This window comes from Haemaphysalis longicornis, unplaced genomic scaffold (assembly GCF_048455015.1).
Source record: "Haemaphysalis longicornis isolate Haplotype H1 unplaced genomic scaffold, Haemaphysalis longicornis Haplotype H1 scaffold_6, whole genome shotgun sequence".
NCBI classification, from domain to species: Eukaryota; Metazoa; Arthropoda; class Arachnida; order Ixodida; family Ixodidae; genus Haemaphysalis; species Haemaphysalis longicornis.
Window position 1 is genome coordinate 43,868,665 of NW_027526407.1, and position 17,177 is coordinate 43,885,841.

General features: G+C 46.8%; 2 protein-coding genes across 2 annotated transcripts in view; one reads left to right on the forward strand and one right to left on the reverse strand.

The window, feature by feature from the left end:
- Setd3 (SET domain containing 3) overlaps positions 1–17,177 on the forward strand; it is a 195,159-nt gene that overhangs the window by 20,408 nt on the left and 157,574 nt on the right. Inside the window, exon 8 of the mRNA XM_077674126.1 lies at positions 2,780–2,838. Within this exon, the coding sequence (XP_077530252.1) occupies positions 2,780–2,838 (59 nt within the window). The remainder of the gene's footprint in view (positions 1–2,779; positions 2,839–17,177) is intronic.
- Positions 6,937–12,125, reverse strand: LOC144142541 (uncharacterized). The gene is made up of 2 exons (XM_077674125.1): positions 11,724–12,125; positions 6,937–7,737 (listed from the first exon to the last, which is right to left on the reverse strand). The coding sequence occupies exons 1-2, from the start codon at positions 11,884–11,886 to the stop codon at positions 7,268–7,270; spliced, it is 633 nt and encodes a 210-aa protein (XP_077530251.1). The 5' UTR covers positions 11,887–12,125; the 3' UTR covers positions 6,937–7,267.

Genomic DNA, 17,177 nt, shown 5'->3' on the forward strand with positions numbered 1-17,177 from the left:
CACACCCTAAAAAAATGTCGACTTGCGCGGAACAGTTTTTCAGATATAAAAAAAATGTTAGCACGCACGGTGCTCGTGTCATGCGGTGAAGCCCAACCTCTAATTCAAACTGTGCAATTTTGGGTGGTTCCTTGGAATAAATCTGGCGGTTTGACGTTATCAGAGGCACCAATTTGCCCACACATAACGTAAAAACATCTTGTCAATGGCTGACTTTGCATTTACAGCGAGCACAATATTTGGGACAAGCACGCGATGCAGAAAAAAACATGCATGAAGTTGAAAACGGAACGCCGTGGCTGATGTTTGTTGTCGTTCACGGTCAGTTATCTCTCAAAACATAAAGCTGAGCTTTATTATCATCTTCTTACTCGCAATTGTAGCCTTGCTCGCAAAAATGAGGTACGATGAGCTAGAATCGTCCCCTGCGATCTTTGGCCGAGTAGCAGTCGCGCGCTAAAAAAGATCAGCACAACGAGCCTCCTCTATTGCAGCGCCACCTAACATTTTTCAAATGAAACAGTACAAAAACTTATCAGAGACTCGATCCGAATAGACAGTTCAACTAAGCAGCAACATTAGACACCCGGATATACCCTCGCATGAAAACGAAACTGGAAGGCGAACAGCTGGCAGTGTAAGGCCGGTTTGAAGCGCTGTCCTCGGCGGAACAGATATCTGGCGACTGGGTGTGACCTTTTGACTTGCATCTGAAGTTCTTATCGCAGAAATCGGGTTAGGGTGGGGGGAAATGAGGAGCGGCGTGCTTTGTTCGAGGATCAGTCGCGGACGCTTCAGGCACCATGGCAGTTAGCCTTGAAGTTGGGTAACTGCGTAGTTGCGCTAAATATGAATTTCGCGATGCAGAAACGAAACCGAAACTGTTGTAAACTGTTTGGGAATGGTCCTGGGGTAAGTAGAACTACCAGAGTACTTAGGACAACTTGCGCAAAGGCAATAAAACTGCCTAAAATCATAAAGTAGCTTTGCAACCAGGCACTGCTTGACATTTTCAGCCGATTTCTGGGATTATTACTGTCAGAGCGTGAACCTGACGATTGAAAATCGTTTGCTAGTTCCCCATTCACGCCCTGATAGCAAAAAACAAGCGCTGGTGCAGAGTAATTACGAGTTGCACGCATTCTTCGTTGGTAGCCTTGAGGCGCGATGACCACGCCCCTTTTCCAGAACCAGGTGATTCAAAAGCGTGTCAAAAATCACGTTTCCGTTGCAAAAATGAAAACAAAACTGATTTTGAAAGGCCATTTTCTGATCTAACTCCGAACAGCTTTACTTGTTCGAGAAACGCCTGGAACGCTATGAAAAGGCGCTCCCAAAAGTATCGATCAAATTGATCGATTTTGATAGGCGCGGTAGCGAAAGAGTTAAGTTGGGAGTCGAAACCATTTAGCGTGACATATTGAGAACGGTTTTTAAGAAAATGTTCTAACTATAGCAGTAACTGGGGATCGAGGTTGAGGGCGGCAAGTTTGGTCATTAGTAAAACGTGGATTGATGAACTGTCCAAAATGAAGTGATGTGGCACGTTTGTTTGATGTTTTTGGTAGCAATAAAAGGCACCTGTTTCACGCTCCAGTTGTGTTAATTTACCTACGTACCCCTCCCTCCTCTCCGCTGCAAGGGGTCCCCCATCACTTTCACCAGTCCACAAGGGGTCCCCGACACATCCATGGCTGAGAACCACTGGTTTAGACTGTTTCATGGGTGTTTTCGGAAGTTTTTTTTTGTGCGTTTCGGAGCTGGCTTATAAGAATTCAGATGGCAATTAGGAGATCCGTGAAACACCTTTCCCCGACGAAGTGAACTGAAGAAGTGAACGAAATGAAACAGAGATGTGAAACAATGATTTCATTTTGTCTCCCTCGTTCCTACGAAATAACTCTGGTTATATTTATTTTCTACTCCCATATTTACCATTTCAATACTTAACTAAACAGCCGCCGCTTACAAGCCCTGGCAAATCCCCCCCCTTCCACACTCTGAGAGTACGAACCACTTCATCAAGGTGAAGAATAAGATATGAGCGGCGTTTTGTCTAACATCTTGGAAATTAATGGCAAGGCAATGAAGAGCTTGCTTACTTCGTTAGTGCCTTGAGGTGTGCCCACGGTAATTATCCTAGGGGAAAATTCGAAAAGAGCATCTAATTAATGGTTCCAGGAAGGCTCACTTGCTCTCCATGTACAGTTCTACTGTTCTTGAGGCCCTGTTGCATATTTGTAATGCCTTTTCCACCGATACTCGATCGCACAATGCTTGGAAGTCAATTTAAATGAAGTTTGCATAAGAATGCAGCATCAACTTGAGTGTTTGAATTCAATATTAGCCAAATCCAAACTTATCACCCCAGTATCACTCAAATTCACGGCATAATTTTTAATTGTGTTGTGGCCATAACCTTCCCCTAGCTGTCATGCAAAATATATCGTATAATAGTTTTGACGGAGCTGCATTTAGGTCTGGTAACAAACTTCCGCTTGTTTCTCAAATTCGCGTTACGTGGATCTTGCTCATTTCGAGAAAAAGAACTGCCTCATATGTTTTCTTCAATAATCAGAAAAATTTATTTAAAGCTTGCGGTAAAATTGGTAGCATGGTCATCAGGGCAAAGCAGTCCTTTTAATCAACCACACTTGCATTTTGTCCTCACGGCCCCTTTAAAGGCATTTAATGCTTCTGATAACCGAACACAGTGGAAACAAATGTCTAGGTACTGTGGGGTTCTGACGGGGAAACCCTCATCTCTGTTTCACCGCAGACACATCCGCTGGCCAAAAGTCTTCCCTTCAAAGATTGCTTCACATACGACGTGTACAGGTAAGCTGTTTTGCATTACGCCCTTCCAGTGCTTCTTTGTAAGTTGATAGATACCTTAATCAGGTTTGCACAAGACAAAGATCTGTGTATGGAAAACAAAATCGTGTTAACACTGATGGAAATTCCCGTAGAGACTGCTCTGTTTAAAGTACGGCCACTGATAAAACTGCTTAGTTTATAGATAAATACTACTATTTGCACTCTGCTAATCAGATGTGTGACGGAGTATCTAGAAAAGTGATCTAGCTTGAAAAAGGACCCCAGCTCAGTGTGAATACTATTAATACAGTGAAGTCCCGATAATACGACTTTCAAGGGACCACGAGAAAGCGTCGTATGACCGGGGTGTCGTACGACTGGGGTGCGGGTAAACTCCGGCCTAGTAGATGGTCTCCCGTGACAGGTAGGCTAAGAACTTATTTAAACTTCTATATTTAGCGCGTTCTTATGTGATTGGTAACCCTTTAACTGAAATCCCAAATTTAAAAAATGCAACGCCTATGTTGGGCACCGCCCCTCCATGGCATCCAGCTAGCCCGCTAGCCAAATGCCGCGTGCTACACGACACACCTGCCGTCCGGCAGTATTTATAGCCTGCCTGCCCTACGCCTTGCACGCGCGAGGTAAGGCCAACGTGGTAGAGCAAATTGAGAGGGGAAAAGGTGAGCGGGAAACTGCCGAGGCCGTGTGAAATGAAATATACTAAAAGGCAAACATGAAAAAAACGGCATTGCCGTACTTGGTGGAGACACGCTTTGAACCGTCCCGTGGCATCGCTATTGTGTAAAAGTGCTCAACGCATAGCTGTTTCCATTTTCCACAAGACTGAGCAACGCGAAATAGATAAGATGATTCAATCTTCGCGAGTAAACCGTGTTGCAGCGAAAATTATACCACGGTCTTGCTACAGTGACTTACTGTGACGGCCAAAGAGTGACCCAAAATGGCGGTGGCAACGTATACATGTCTCCACCCTTGCGGCGAACGCTCGTGAATTGATGCACTCTAGCAAAAAAAGGAGCGGAGTGACAACGCGGCTTTGAAAGATATATAAGCAGAGAGTAGGGATATAGGGAGAGAGAGCGTCGTGAAAGGAAGAAACTTAGATCGAGCAGGCGGGGAAAGCGGCTATTTGGTCATCGCCGTGGGGTTACATCTTATGTGTTTTCGTGTTCGTCGGTGGCTTGACGGGAGCTTCAAATTCACGGTCCGTCTGCCACTTCAACTTTGGCTTCTCGCGATAGGCGCGTTGGCGTACTGCTGCCGTGTGGGGCCGTCGAAGGTTAACTCCCGCTCAGGAGTACCTGCCTGCTTGCTTGTGTCTGTTCAGCGAGTGGTCTGGCTCGCCTGCGCCCAATGGCACGTCAAGCAGAGTCAAGCGGCGGCTAAGAGTAAAGAAGGTCGGGAGGGGGCGGCAAAGCGGAGTAAAATATGGGAAAAACGCCAGTTTATCCGCACCAGGGTCCGTCGTATGAAGCGGATTGCGTTCAACTGAGCGTCATATCATCGGGGTTTTAAATACATTGTTTCTGTGGGGAGTTTACCGGGGCTGCGGTGATCCGTCGTAAAAAGCGGGTCGTCGTAAGTCCGGGGGACGGAATATCGGGGTTCCACTGTAGAGAGTTTTGTTAGCGTTAGCGTTTGCGTTAGCGTTCGCTAACGCAAACAGTTAGCGAACGCTATTTCTTTGTGTCATTTGCACTTTGCATGCGGCGTAAGCTAAGCCGGTTTTGCATTTAGTGGATAGAAGACGAGCGGATGGTATTTTAGCCAAATAGCGTGCGTATGTGAGGCCGCTTGCGTTTCCAACATGGCAGCGAGTAGCGCGACAGGCATCCACGGTTTCGCTCCTCTGTGGACAGTAATTTGCTTCAGACGGGCAAAGTTCTTTGTTCCTGTGTTTTTAAATACGTCGCGGGATTACCACGTCGGCCTCGCACAGCTCTGTATCGTCACCACATCGCTGACTGTAGGAACAAAGTTTTATGGCCAGGCCAGCGACCGAAGCTGGGTGTGTGTGGTGTGGATGCATTCGCTTCGTGATGAAATGCAATGTTGTGCTTGCGCGGGTGGACAGTGCTTCCCATGCTTGGGATTACCTTTCTCGAGCGACGTACAAATCAGCCTCTCATCGGGTATGTACAGTGTGTGTGGCTAAAAGCCTCTTCGTCTTGCGCACCAGAATAGTGACTTGCTGTTCGTCTCTGCAAACCACGGTAGGTGAGTGCTGAATTTATGGCGGGCTGGAGAAAGCGACTGATCGCCTGTCAACCGCTGTCCAGACTTGCAACGCATGTCATGTCATTGTGTTCATTTGAAACGCATCTCTGGATTGTTTTGAAGTTGAATAAAATGTATGCGTCAGACCCGGGCATTTGGTTCAGGGCGTTCTGTGCGATTGCACGAGTGCCGCGGGGCATCAACACTTTCTTTATAGGTAAGAGAATATTCATATCACGTTATGAACAATTTGCATTCAATACTAATGGAAAAGTGTTTGTTTGCACTTGTTTGGATAGTCATAAAATGTCCAGGCACTCTGATGTACTGCTGGCAGATCAGCCGGCGAGTCATTTCGCAAAACATTCAACAGATGCCGCATTAAGCATGAGCATGTCACTACGCAAAACTGGTGAGATGCTCTACTTAGACTCCCCTCGTGGTGTTTACGTAGCGTGACACAAAAATTTAATGTTTAGCGTATGCAAAGGCAACAAGCACTGTACTAACTCCCTAATAGCAGCCAATACAAATGCATGTGTATCACACACAGCATATGGAACTAAAGCAACAACTCATCCCATTGCCTGCGGGTATTAGTTACATCACATGCAGCACAGTGTATCTCTTCCTTGGGAAGATGGATAAGAAAAGTCAGATAAATTGGCTCATTTTTGAAGCGACGTGTTCATTGATTACACAAGGCCTGGTGAAGTGAATCAAGGTTTGAAGGTTTGCCGATTGACTGTACACACTATCAGTGAATTGTTGGGCGCACTCTTGGTGAAAGTTTTGATGCACTTTTGACGCAGCTTTGATATCGGAAAGCTTTTGCGCTTCTCTCAACTTTCTTTAAGAAGGGATGGTAACTTTTTTACTGTACTGAGGTGCCTCTGGGGAAATGAGAGGCTGCTAATGACAGCTGTGAAAAAGCTGCTGGGGGGGTCAACCAAATGCAGGCTAGTTCATGCACACAGGTCATGCAGAGACAAACAATGATGCACTCGTGTATCCAGGCGAGGGTGATGAAAGAGCTGTGCAGGTTTCTGGGGTGCGGAACTTGATAAGGCTGTTGTTTTTTTATCAAGAACACGGGTTGCCGAACCAACCGCCACCGATAAACCTAGATGAGAAGTGGAACAAAAACGTTCGCTTAATATTTGTGGAGAGAAAATGACAGTCTGCAGCTTCTGCCTGCTAACCATCTTTGTGGTCTATTCATTTATACTAAGGAAGAGAGGGTGCAGACTCTCTCTCCGATTCATTATTGACGAGCCCTAACTGTAGTTCTAGAGACCCGATATTTGGAAATTCATGAGGTAGAGGCCCAGTATGATGTTCCGAAATCCCAGCTGCGTATTAAGGCATTTGAAAAATGCCTTAACATGGTTTCACAGATCTAGGTGTATATATGCAGTTATCTGTGAATATGAAAACGGTGTAGAAAACAGCATTTTGCTTTATGGTAAAATTTTGTTTGAAATTCCGTATGCATCATGCATTAACATCACCGATGTACTGGCCAGATTTAAGGATTCATTCAAAAGGCCCTTAATTTTTCTGAAAGTAGTGTGACCTTTCCAAACTTCTTCTAAGCCTTTTTCCGTTCGGTGCTTTCCTTTCCCGCTGGCGAGTAGTTTGTTTCTGGGCTTCCAAAGCATTCCCACTAGGACATGAGTATGCTCGCAATGACTTACTATACACATGCAGGACAGGAAGTGTCCTGCATGTACCAGAAGAGCACCTCCTGCTCTTATGATCGATGGAGTGATGTGCGCTGACATTTTTACATAAAAAGGCACTTGAAAATGGTGGTCTGCCTATGCTGATGCTTTTATTTTCCTGTGCGTGTTTGAAAAAGCTTGTCATACACGCAAGCATTGCACGAGGACTTTATTGAACCTGGTGGAAATACAGTAGAAAACTACTTTGTTTATTCATGAGAAAATGGTTTTCAACTGGTAAGAAATTGGGAAATGAAGAAAATTCGGTAGTTGAATCCTGGCTGCGCCATGAGATCTTTGATAACTCGGTTGCAGAGAAGTATGGCAGGACTAGAAGGGTGTGTTAATGCCTCTTGAGGGCGCGAGACAAAATGCGGGCGCAACTGGACGACAGCTACACCATCACGAAGCACACTTGAAAGTTGTCATCAACACAACCACACAACTGTCACTGTGAAACCAAGCCTTGCTAGAAGTGTTGGTTGTCATGCGATTCTAGCGAACGGTCCCTGCCCGAGGGGCGCTGGCTGCTTTTTGCGCGCCGCCATCTTGACCATGTCCTGCATGACCCGAATGTTCGTCTGCGTGGTGAGGCAGCGTTTGTGACGCTCGCGCCGCTGTCGGCAGCGGCACACGGCCAGCACAACCGCAAAGAAGGCGACGGCGGCAACGATCATGACCCCGCACAGTGCCAGGGTCCAGATGGTCGACTCGGAGAGGACCACGGGTTCTGCGTCTGTGAAGCTTGTTGTACTGTTGCCGTCAGGAGGTGCTGGTGACGTAATGTTCGGCTGCGTCTCCCCGTCCTGCTCCGTCCAGGCTTGGTGGCGCGGCTCAGCGGCACCCATGCCGGAAAGCTGGAAGGGCGGCCGGAGTGAGGGACGCCTGAGTCCGGGAAGCCTCGGTCGATAGCGGCGGGCGGGAAGGGGGGGACGAGGCTCCGATAAATCAGCACCTGAAAAGAGACGGAGTGGGGATGTAGTTACGTGTGAAATGAGAGCATGCAGTTGTCCTTGATTTCTGGGAATAAAAATGAAGGAAGCTCACACTAACGCGTAAGACTTGAAGTTAGCGAAGCTGTACGCAACCTCTACGACCGTCAGGAAGATTTAAGTCCGTGATTGCAGCCGATTTGCTTCTTTTTCGCTGCCGCAATGACCTTTACTCCATTATTGTTGCTATAAGTGTGAACTACTTTTATTTGCCTTTTGGAAGTGATAATCATTGGACATCACCTTGGAGGGGCATACGCTATGACGTGTCTTTCTCGTTCCGAACAAGTGTTGCCGCTATTACAGCGAATGCTGGGGTCTTTCTAATTCCGAGCAAGTGTTGTCACGATTACGGTGAACGCTGGAGTTCTTTTCCCTTCTGGCCAATTTTGGCCAATCTCCCTAAGTGGGTATGCTTGGCTTGACGAGCGTGCGCCAGGGACGCTGGGCGGTCGTTGCAAGGCACGCACACGCGAGGGCTCGGCATTTTCTTGTGTTTTTAACCGCCAGGAGTTTGCCGCGAGGCCTGCACTCACGTGCGCGTGCTCGGCAATTTCTTGGTATTTTTAACCGCGGACACGAAAAATTGCGATTTGCTGAACAGCTTTGCTGTTAAAATATGGACGTGAATTTGAGGCAGTATATTCATGAAAATTACAAGAGCCGTAGAGGATGCATAAGGAGCACTAGTGGAAGGTGTGCAACATCAAGAGGAGCCACATAATCCTGTCACAGGGCCGAGCGCACTTGGGCATGATGGTTGCAGTTTGTCGTGTCGAATCATGTTTCCTGTGAAGTGCACTGACAGCACTCTTGGGTTAGTTTCGTCGGCCGTCCAACGTACGATGTCCATTCCGGCTTTAACGGAGTCCGTACGACGTCTGTTTCAGCACCGATGGACGTACCACGTATGTCCGTGGAACGTCCGGATTTAACACTTCCGTACGTCCAGTCGAACGACCGAAATTTGACGTATTTCGGATGTTCAGTAAAAATTTCCAGAATCACATGGCGAGAAGATTGTGTTCTTGCAACGAATACCACACAAGACCAAAGCACTACCTGGCAGACAGACATACATGAACACAGTGAACTTGCTTCGCATGTTTCCTTAGTGGTTCTCAATTTTTATATATCCTTCCCCAAAGAGATCATCCTTGGAGTCTGTGAGGTACTTCAATAAAGTAAAACAATTAGGCTTAATTTTAGATATACGCACGTGAAACTTGCAATATACAAGTTAGGGTGCCGATGTAGAAACTCTTTGTAATTCACAAGTGAAGTAGTTTTTGTTTTCGCTTTTATCAAGTACGTTAGGCCATTATTTTATGCTTCATGATAACTTTGTACGTCCTCTGGCGGATGTCATTCGGACTTCTACATATGTTTCAGGGTGTCCGCTGTACATCCGAAAATGAACATCCATGCATGGACATGCAGTGGCCGTCCAAACTGGGCCCTGGCTGTTTGGCTGTACTTCAAACGTCCCACGGACGTCCGTGGTTGCTTGGGAATGAGAGAGCACGTTATATGCGGTGATGGCCCCGGATGACCCTGGAACGTCCAAAAAACAGCCGAACATCCAATGCCAAGTTTGGACGGCCACTGCATCCAATGTACGACCATGTCTGGATGTACAGTCGATATTTAGTAGTGTATGTACAAACGATATACATTTCTGTATGTCCGAAGGACATCCGCCTGATGATGTACCAAGTTGCCACGAAGCATCAAATAATGGCGTAAATTAAATATAAAAGCAAGAACAGAAGGGCTATTCTGCTTTTCAATTAAAAATATTTTGTACATCAGCACCCTAACTTGTACATTGCAAATTTCATCTGCATATTACTAAAATTAGGTCTTTTTTAAAGCTTTTTTAGAGCACCTTACTGACTCAGATGATAATCTCTTTGGGGAAGGGTATATAAGAATTGAGAATCGCTACCGGAATGTGTGCAGCAAGTTTACCGTGTTCGTGTATACTTTTCTGCCGGGTAGTTCGTTGGTGTTGTACGGTGTTATTATTTGTTGTAGGAAAATATGCTTCTCCTTAATTAAACGTTTGTGATGCTGTACGTTTTTACTGAACATCCATAATACATCCAATTTCGAACGTTCGAATGGATGTACGGAAGTTTAAATCCAGATGTCCCACGGTCGTACATTGTACGTCCACCGGTTCTGAAAGACCCGGAATGGACGTACGTTCGACGGCCGACGGAAGTTCAGTTGTTGCTTGGGGAGTAGGATGACGCATAATGAAAAAGAAAGCAGGGGAGTCAGGGAACAATGAAATAAATTCCCGGTTTATGGGGCGAAATTGCACAAGAAAGCTTCACATATGCAGCAGAACTGCCTGCCAATTTGCTGTATATTTTTTTAATGATTGGCAGCTGTTGGAAACGTATCGCACAGCTGTGCACCCAATAAGAATACGTGAAGTGTGAGTTGCTCACACTTGCAAAGTCTGCAACCATTTCGTTTTACTGGTAACCACTACTCACTTATAAACTATCAAAGATTGGTATCACTATGAACATGGCCTGTCTGATTTTGACTCTTTGCTGATGGAACAGGGTGCATTTTTTATTTAGTTTAGCATTAATGGAATAAATGCTCATAGAAAGGTATTTTATGCACCAAACGTAACGGCTAATTTTGTCACGTGTTCTGTTTAGTGCACTGAGCATCGGTGGCACAGAATGTGGTTGCTAAAATTTGGTACCACAGAAGCCCGATATCAGTCTCTGTTTCCCTTTTTCATCATTGGTAGCACTACCTGGTTTGCAGTTTGTGCTCGCTATCTCTGGCGTAAACAAGCAGTTTCTATTTAAAATTGAGTGCCTGCAGCAAGTAGAAGGAAGCCTGCATTGATAAAAAAATGTCGAATTAGCTACATGCACAACATCAGAAATGGGCGAGGTTAAAATCACGACACCAGTCAAAATGTCGGACAATTCTACTTGTAATCACTCAAAAATTTACAAAGGTGGAGAAGTAACCATTCAACAGTAATTAAAATTAGAGACTTGCGTGTAATTAGGCGAGGTCCTGTTAGCGGCTTATGTTTGGGTGGGAATGTAATGGTTTGGGCATACGACGGTGATGCGGGATCCCATCACTTATTCACCACTTACAAAGTTCGTACTGCAGATTCTTGACCGCTTCAATGGCTGTAATTCAGTTCCTTTTGCTCTAATACTACTGAGCAAAAATACGTTATTTTATACCTGCGTTGTGCACACTGGCGTACTTTTAGCAGACTGGCGTACTTTTAGCGTACTTTTAACGATTTAGCAGCACAACAATTAAGAACACGAAACAACGTAAAAGGTTTTGGTTAGGCACGACATCATATCCGTTTCGGCACTCCAGCTTTGCATTATTCTTGATTTTTGAAGTCGTCATTGAAACCTCTCACTGGCATTTGATTCGCAAACAAGATGAGATTTACTACGTCACCTATGCCTTCCTTGCTGTTCTTGGTGTGTGCGTACGCGGACGTTCGGTATTTTCGTATATTTACTAATCGTAGTGTTGAGGTGCTAGCGGTTTGTCCGCCGAGTTTCAGCTGGATGGTCAGATTTGTAGGCTCTGATCTGATGTATCACCAGTTTGAGTGAGTGCATTGGCAGCAAACAGGCCGACTTAGCTTTGCGAGGCGCGCCGGCAACTGGTCCGCCATAGTGGCACGTTTTTAAAAGTATTCGCGGCCAATCAACAAAAATCACCAAGGTTTTTGTCCTTCTAAAACTTGAGTACAATGCTCAAAATGAAAGGCACAGTTCACTCTGCGATAATATCGCTTGGAGCGCACACTTGCGCCTTTAGTTGATATCGTGCGACATTTTCCCTAGAAGTACAATCGACGAGTGAATTTATGGCGCGGAAAACGCGTCCGCAGCGCGGAGGTGCTGAACCTCGCTGTGCAAGCCGCCGTACGAACCCTTTGTGGTGCCGCTCGGCCTGGGGCTGGTCTTGTAGTAGGGGTGTACGAACAGGTTGCGCCTCGTCGGGTGCTCCGTCGAGTCGGTCGCCGGAGACGTGGCGGCCCACGACGCGGCCAGGCACCCCAGCACGACGGCGACCAGCGCCGTGGACGCCGCCATGGCTCGCGGCAGCGGCGGGAAGAAGCCGCCCGGCTACCTTGGTTTCTTGACGCCGACTGCGTGGCAGAAGAGAAGAACGGAGACAACGGCGACGCATTTAATCGCCGCAGCGATAAACCGCGGAGTTTGCGAGCAGTTTATTTCCCCACATTTGCGACAGCCAGCTGGCCGAAGGGCGAATGTGTAGGCGCGTGATAAGATGACATTCCCATATGCCGAAGTGGCAGCGTGCACCTCTTGCGGTTTGTTGCGCGGTGATTCGTGGCCTGGCGAGTTCTTGTTGAAGGGCGGATGGCTTCTTGGCAAAGCGATAAGCACGCCCTGCGTTCGAGCCGCCAAGGGCGAGCCTTGGGGGATGTTGCTGGGATACGACATCTCCGCCTTTGCTTCCGCTGTGACGCGGGCCTTGTCGTATTTGAAGTCCAGAAAACGCGTTCTACGTGCGACAGATGTGTGTGAGAACTTCTGGTCAGCTCCCCTGGTGTGTGAACCTTGCGATAGGGGGGTGTTTGTGCCAAAAGCAGCGGGGCGTATACTTGTGCCACTACTATTCCAAAGCAACCAGCAGGTCCGTGGGACGTCCTAAATACATCCGAACATCTAATTTCCAAGTTGTACGGCCACTGCACGTCCATGTTTGGATGTACATTTTTGGACGTACAGTGGACATCCAGAAACGGACATACAAGTCCGAATGACATCCGCCAGTGGACTTACAAAGTTACTAGGAAGCATGTTGAATATAAAAGCAATAACGAAAAAGCTACTTTGCTTTTAAATTAAAAAGATTTTGTACATCACCACACTGACTTTTATACTGCCAGATTCACGTGCATATTTGTAAAATTATGCCTATATTTTTTGTACTTTTTTGAAGCACCTCACCGACTCCAACAGTGAGCTCTTGGGGAACGATATATAAGAATTGAGAACCGCTAACGAAACATGTGGAAAAAGTTCACTGTGTTCATGTGTGCCTGTCTGCCTGGCAGTGCGTTGGTCTTGTGCGGTGTAGTATTCATTCTAAGGACATAAGCTTCTCGTTATGTGATTGTGGAATTTTTTTGACTGAACATCCAGAATACATCCACTTATGGACGTCCCACCGGACGTACGGAAGTGTTAAATCCGGACGTCCCACGGACGTCCATGGGACTTCCGTCGGCTTTGAAATGGGCGTCCGCTAGAGCCGGTCAGGACGACCGACGGACGTGGAGTTCTTGATCTGCGCATGCGCGGTGATCCTATCGCGAAAAGTCCGGAAACTTGCATGGCGTTATTTTCGGCTCAAGGCGTTGCATTTCTCCGGCATGGAAATCAGACATTTCCGATCCCTCTAAACCGTTGCAGTGAGAGTGGCTCGTTTAGCGCGTTTTAATCTCATTTACTTGAATCTATAGGCGCCCTCCACTCATCACTTGAGCCTGTGGCGCGTGATGCCCACACATCACTTACAAAGAAATGCGGCAGAGCTAGGGCGAACTCAAAACAGGGTGTTGCATCGTACAATAAATGAGTGTCTTCAGAACTTATTTTCGAGAAAACCGCTCGTTCGTTGGCTCTCACTTTGCACGAATGTCGCATTTCGTTGTCTAATTTGTTAACAGCAAGGGCATTTGTCTGTTTATGTAGAAATTGAACGAAAACGGTTTCCGCCTGTGGGAACTTCGCTGGCCATTAATAAAAAATGTGGTTGATTCTCCTGTGTCATAGGAATCGGTAAAACACAGTTATGAAATGTGTATCGAAATCTGTAGCTGAGCATGATGTGTGGGTCGGCGGCTGTCCTGTGGGTGGGCTTGGCGAGCGACGTCCTGCTGGCGGGTCGCTTCGGCAAAGGTGTACTGGCGTCGTTTCCGGGACAGATATGACGTCAGTGAAATCTTGGTATCCCGGCATAAAGCACGTTCGTGTTAAAATATAAAACCCGAAAAGGAACAACCCTAAGTATAACGTACTCTTTAGTTCTAAAGGTTGCTGCCCCGCAAGGAGATTCTGTGTGCAGGGGTGCACCATTTACAGGCCACTTGCTTCGTTGTACTGGCGTCACTTCCGTGACGGATATGACATCAGTGAAATCTTTGTATACCCCGGAATAAAATACTTTCGTGTTAAAATGACCACGTTGGAACGGCGGTGCCACCTGTCGTATGTTGAACGGAACGCGCGCTGCCGATTCGCGGGAGGTCAAATACAAACCCGGCGTCATGAAAAAAAAAAATATCTCTCCGTTGCTCGTTTAGTACGATCACAAAACGGTTGCGTTAAATTTGATACGGGCCGTAATGAATTAATTTTCCCGCCTCCGAACCGCATCGCTTGTTTCGTTCCGGATACGCAAGGTGGGGCCGCCGTTCCGGGGTGCTCGCAGGGGCCGAATATCAAAGGGACCTTGACATTCGGCCTCTAACTTCACGAGGATCATGGCATGCCCACGCTAGCCACACGGCAGATCTAATGACATTTAGACCAAATGTCATTCGCTCTAAAGGTCATTAATCCGGTGCCACACGAGAATACCGAATGTCATTTGAGGTGAATGACATTTAGCGGCTAACTGAGGACGCTATGAGGTCCCGGGCCTCAGCGGCCAAATGAGTAGCCTCGACAGCAGTGGCGCGTCACTAGACCAAAAAAAAATCAAAAACAAAAACAAAAAGAACAGTGATAAACCACAGAATGTTGTTTTTAAATTTGTCAGTAAACTAGATTTTCCTCTTCGTGTTGTTAGAATACTAAAATTCAGTAATAAGCCAAAGAATACTGTTTTTAAAAACTATCAGTAAACATATTTACCTCTTCGTGGGGTTTTTCGAATAAATAAAGAGAAAAGTACTAACAAAAAGGAAAATCTCGTGTCCAGTGCGTGCGCTACCCTAATACAGATGTTTTGCGGAGGAGGAGGATAAACTTTATTGGGAGCATCGTAATGTGGTGTGGGGCCCTCATTCCAGGACTCCATTGGAGACCCCTGCCGCTACGGCCCTTTCCACCAGCCTAAGCTGGGAATCGAGACCGGAGCTGGGCAGCTCCTTCTCCCACTGCTGACGGGAAGGGTGCGCGATTCTTGGAATTTTGGGGTTTGCCGAACACTCCCATACCATATGGTACAGGGTGCCCGGGGAAGCGCAAAATTTGCACAGCTGGAAGTACTGAGTGGGATGGAGCAAGTGAAGTTTTGACGGATGAGGAAACGTATTTGGAGGAGCCGGAGGCAGTGCTCCTGCTCTTTGGTTAGGGATGCATGACCGGGGGAATATATCATTCTTTGGCACTTATAGCACTTATAGTACTCCGTTATGTCCTGATACGTAACCAAAGGACACGCAGTCTCTAACCTACACCCTCGTGTCGCCTGGCGGGATAGATCTCGGGCGATGTCATGGGCGGTCGTGTTGCCCTTGAGGGTTGAGTGGGCTGGCGTCCAAATCTCTGTCTCGGGTTGTGGTGTCTACTTATGTCACCTAAACCGATGATTGTCTTATTTTCATTTTTGCAAAAAAATATTCTTTTGTTATGTTTTTAAAAAATATTATGCGTGAAAACATTTTAGATCCGCATGAAATGTAATTTTGCGGTTTTGCGAGCTCGCTAATCGTCACCGCTATCACAATCAAATGACATTTGTTTCGCCGTGTAGACCCGCACGGCCGAACTGAATGTCATTAGCAGCTAATGTCATTCACTTTGAATGACGTTAGATTTGCCGCGTGACAGGGGTATTAGGCGCGAAGACGGGAGCAAAAGCCACTGGGGCCCTGGACAAAGGGTTCCACCTGTAATTCTCTCACCCCCCCCCCGCCACCTTTTCCTGGTATTTTCTTCAATAAAGTTGGTTCTCCTATCATGGCTGCCGAATTTCCAGTTGATGAAACCGTTTTGACTTTATTTCAAACTAAACAGTACGTGCCGTGCCCGTTCTTGGTTTTAAACAAAATATACCATGAAATGCGACCTTTGTTTAAAGAGGCTAAGCAGACAAAGCACAAGTTTTGTTCATTTGAACGATTGCCTCGTCGGAATCACACTGACACCACTCGTAACGTTAACGTCGCCCAAATAAGCTATATAATTAGGAATAAAGGAATGGCCATGCGATTCACTAGTTCATTTCCCGCACTAGAACCTATGATGCAAAAGCAAACGCAAGTGTTAGGCAAGGCTTGTAGGCTTGCAGATCCAGCTATTTTTTTGCTTAAATGTAATGCATATTCATCTTACAGCATTAAGAATGGTGGGGGAAACAATGGAAGTTACGAAAGTACACGTAAACATGGAAGTACCAGTGCGTACTGTTGTTGGTTGAACTTGGTACTGCGCGCATTATGCTTGTAGCTGCTCAGAAGTCTGGTGCTTTGCGGTTGTCTCACACGATACTGGCGGATTGGCGCAAGTCTTGCGTGGCCGTGTTTGTCGAGCATACCCCATGTTTCACGAAACGATTACTACCTACCGTAACATAAACAAGACAGGTGCAAATACGTGCAGAAAAAAATCCCGGGCCGTGTCCACTAACGTAAAACCAGGGAGAGGCGAGGCATACAGTGCACAAGTATATTAAAAAATTGTAATTTTCTCTCTCTCTCTCTCTCTCTCTCTCTCTCTCTCTCTCTCTCTCTCTCTCTCTCTTTCGCTGCACGGCGCGCGCTGATTGGGCGCCGAAGAAGCGCTGGTGGGAGGCGCAATCGCGCGCTTATAGGCGGTGGCGCCCTCTCCTGTGTTGAACCGGATATAAGAAATTAAATGAGAGACAGAAAGGCCGTAAGTTGTTTTCATGTCACACTCCGCAGCATGAATTCTAGCGCAAGGCGTTTTGAAAACGAGTGTCCCAGTGTTTAAACTAGTACCGTGACTACATGATACGACGCGAGACGCCGACAGCGCGAGCCCCCAATGTGCTTCACCCCTAACAAGGCAAAGGCAAACAGCTGCCCTGCGCAGTACGGTGGCTCCATCTAGAAGACTAACAGCAAAAAAAAAAAAAAAAAAAGATCCGGGAACATCTTCACTAACGTAAACTTGGGGAGGGGTGAAGCTTCCAGTGTGTAACTGTTCTTGGCGCGTTGGCTTTTCTACTCACGGAGATGAAACCGTTGGGGTATAGTGCCTAGACTATACTGGCTAGACTGTCGAGCGGAGCGCTTTGCTATGGGAGAGCGTGGCGCCGTTAGCAATGAAAGCCCACCGCGGCCGCCAGATGGCGCCGCTTGGCGGGAGTGTGCGGCTTCAGCAGACGATGCAGTTTTTTCGCTTCGGAAGGCGGAAAGGTGGCCTTGTGCTTGCGTGGTTAA

Excerpts from the sequence above, each read along its gene's own strand:
- LOC144142541 (XM_077674125.1), bottom strand. The coding sequence starts at position 11,886 with ATGGCGGCGTCCACGGCGCTGGTCGCCGTCGTGCTGGGGTGCCTGGCC. Across the intron at positions 7,738-11,723 it reads GCCGAGCGGCACCACAAAGG|GTGCTGATTTATCGGAGCCT; the intron begins GTTCGTACGGCG and ends GTCTCTTTTCAG.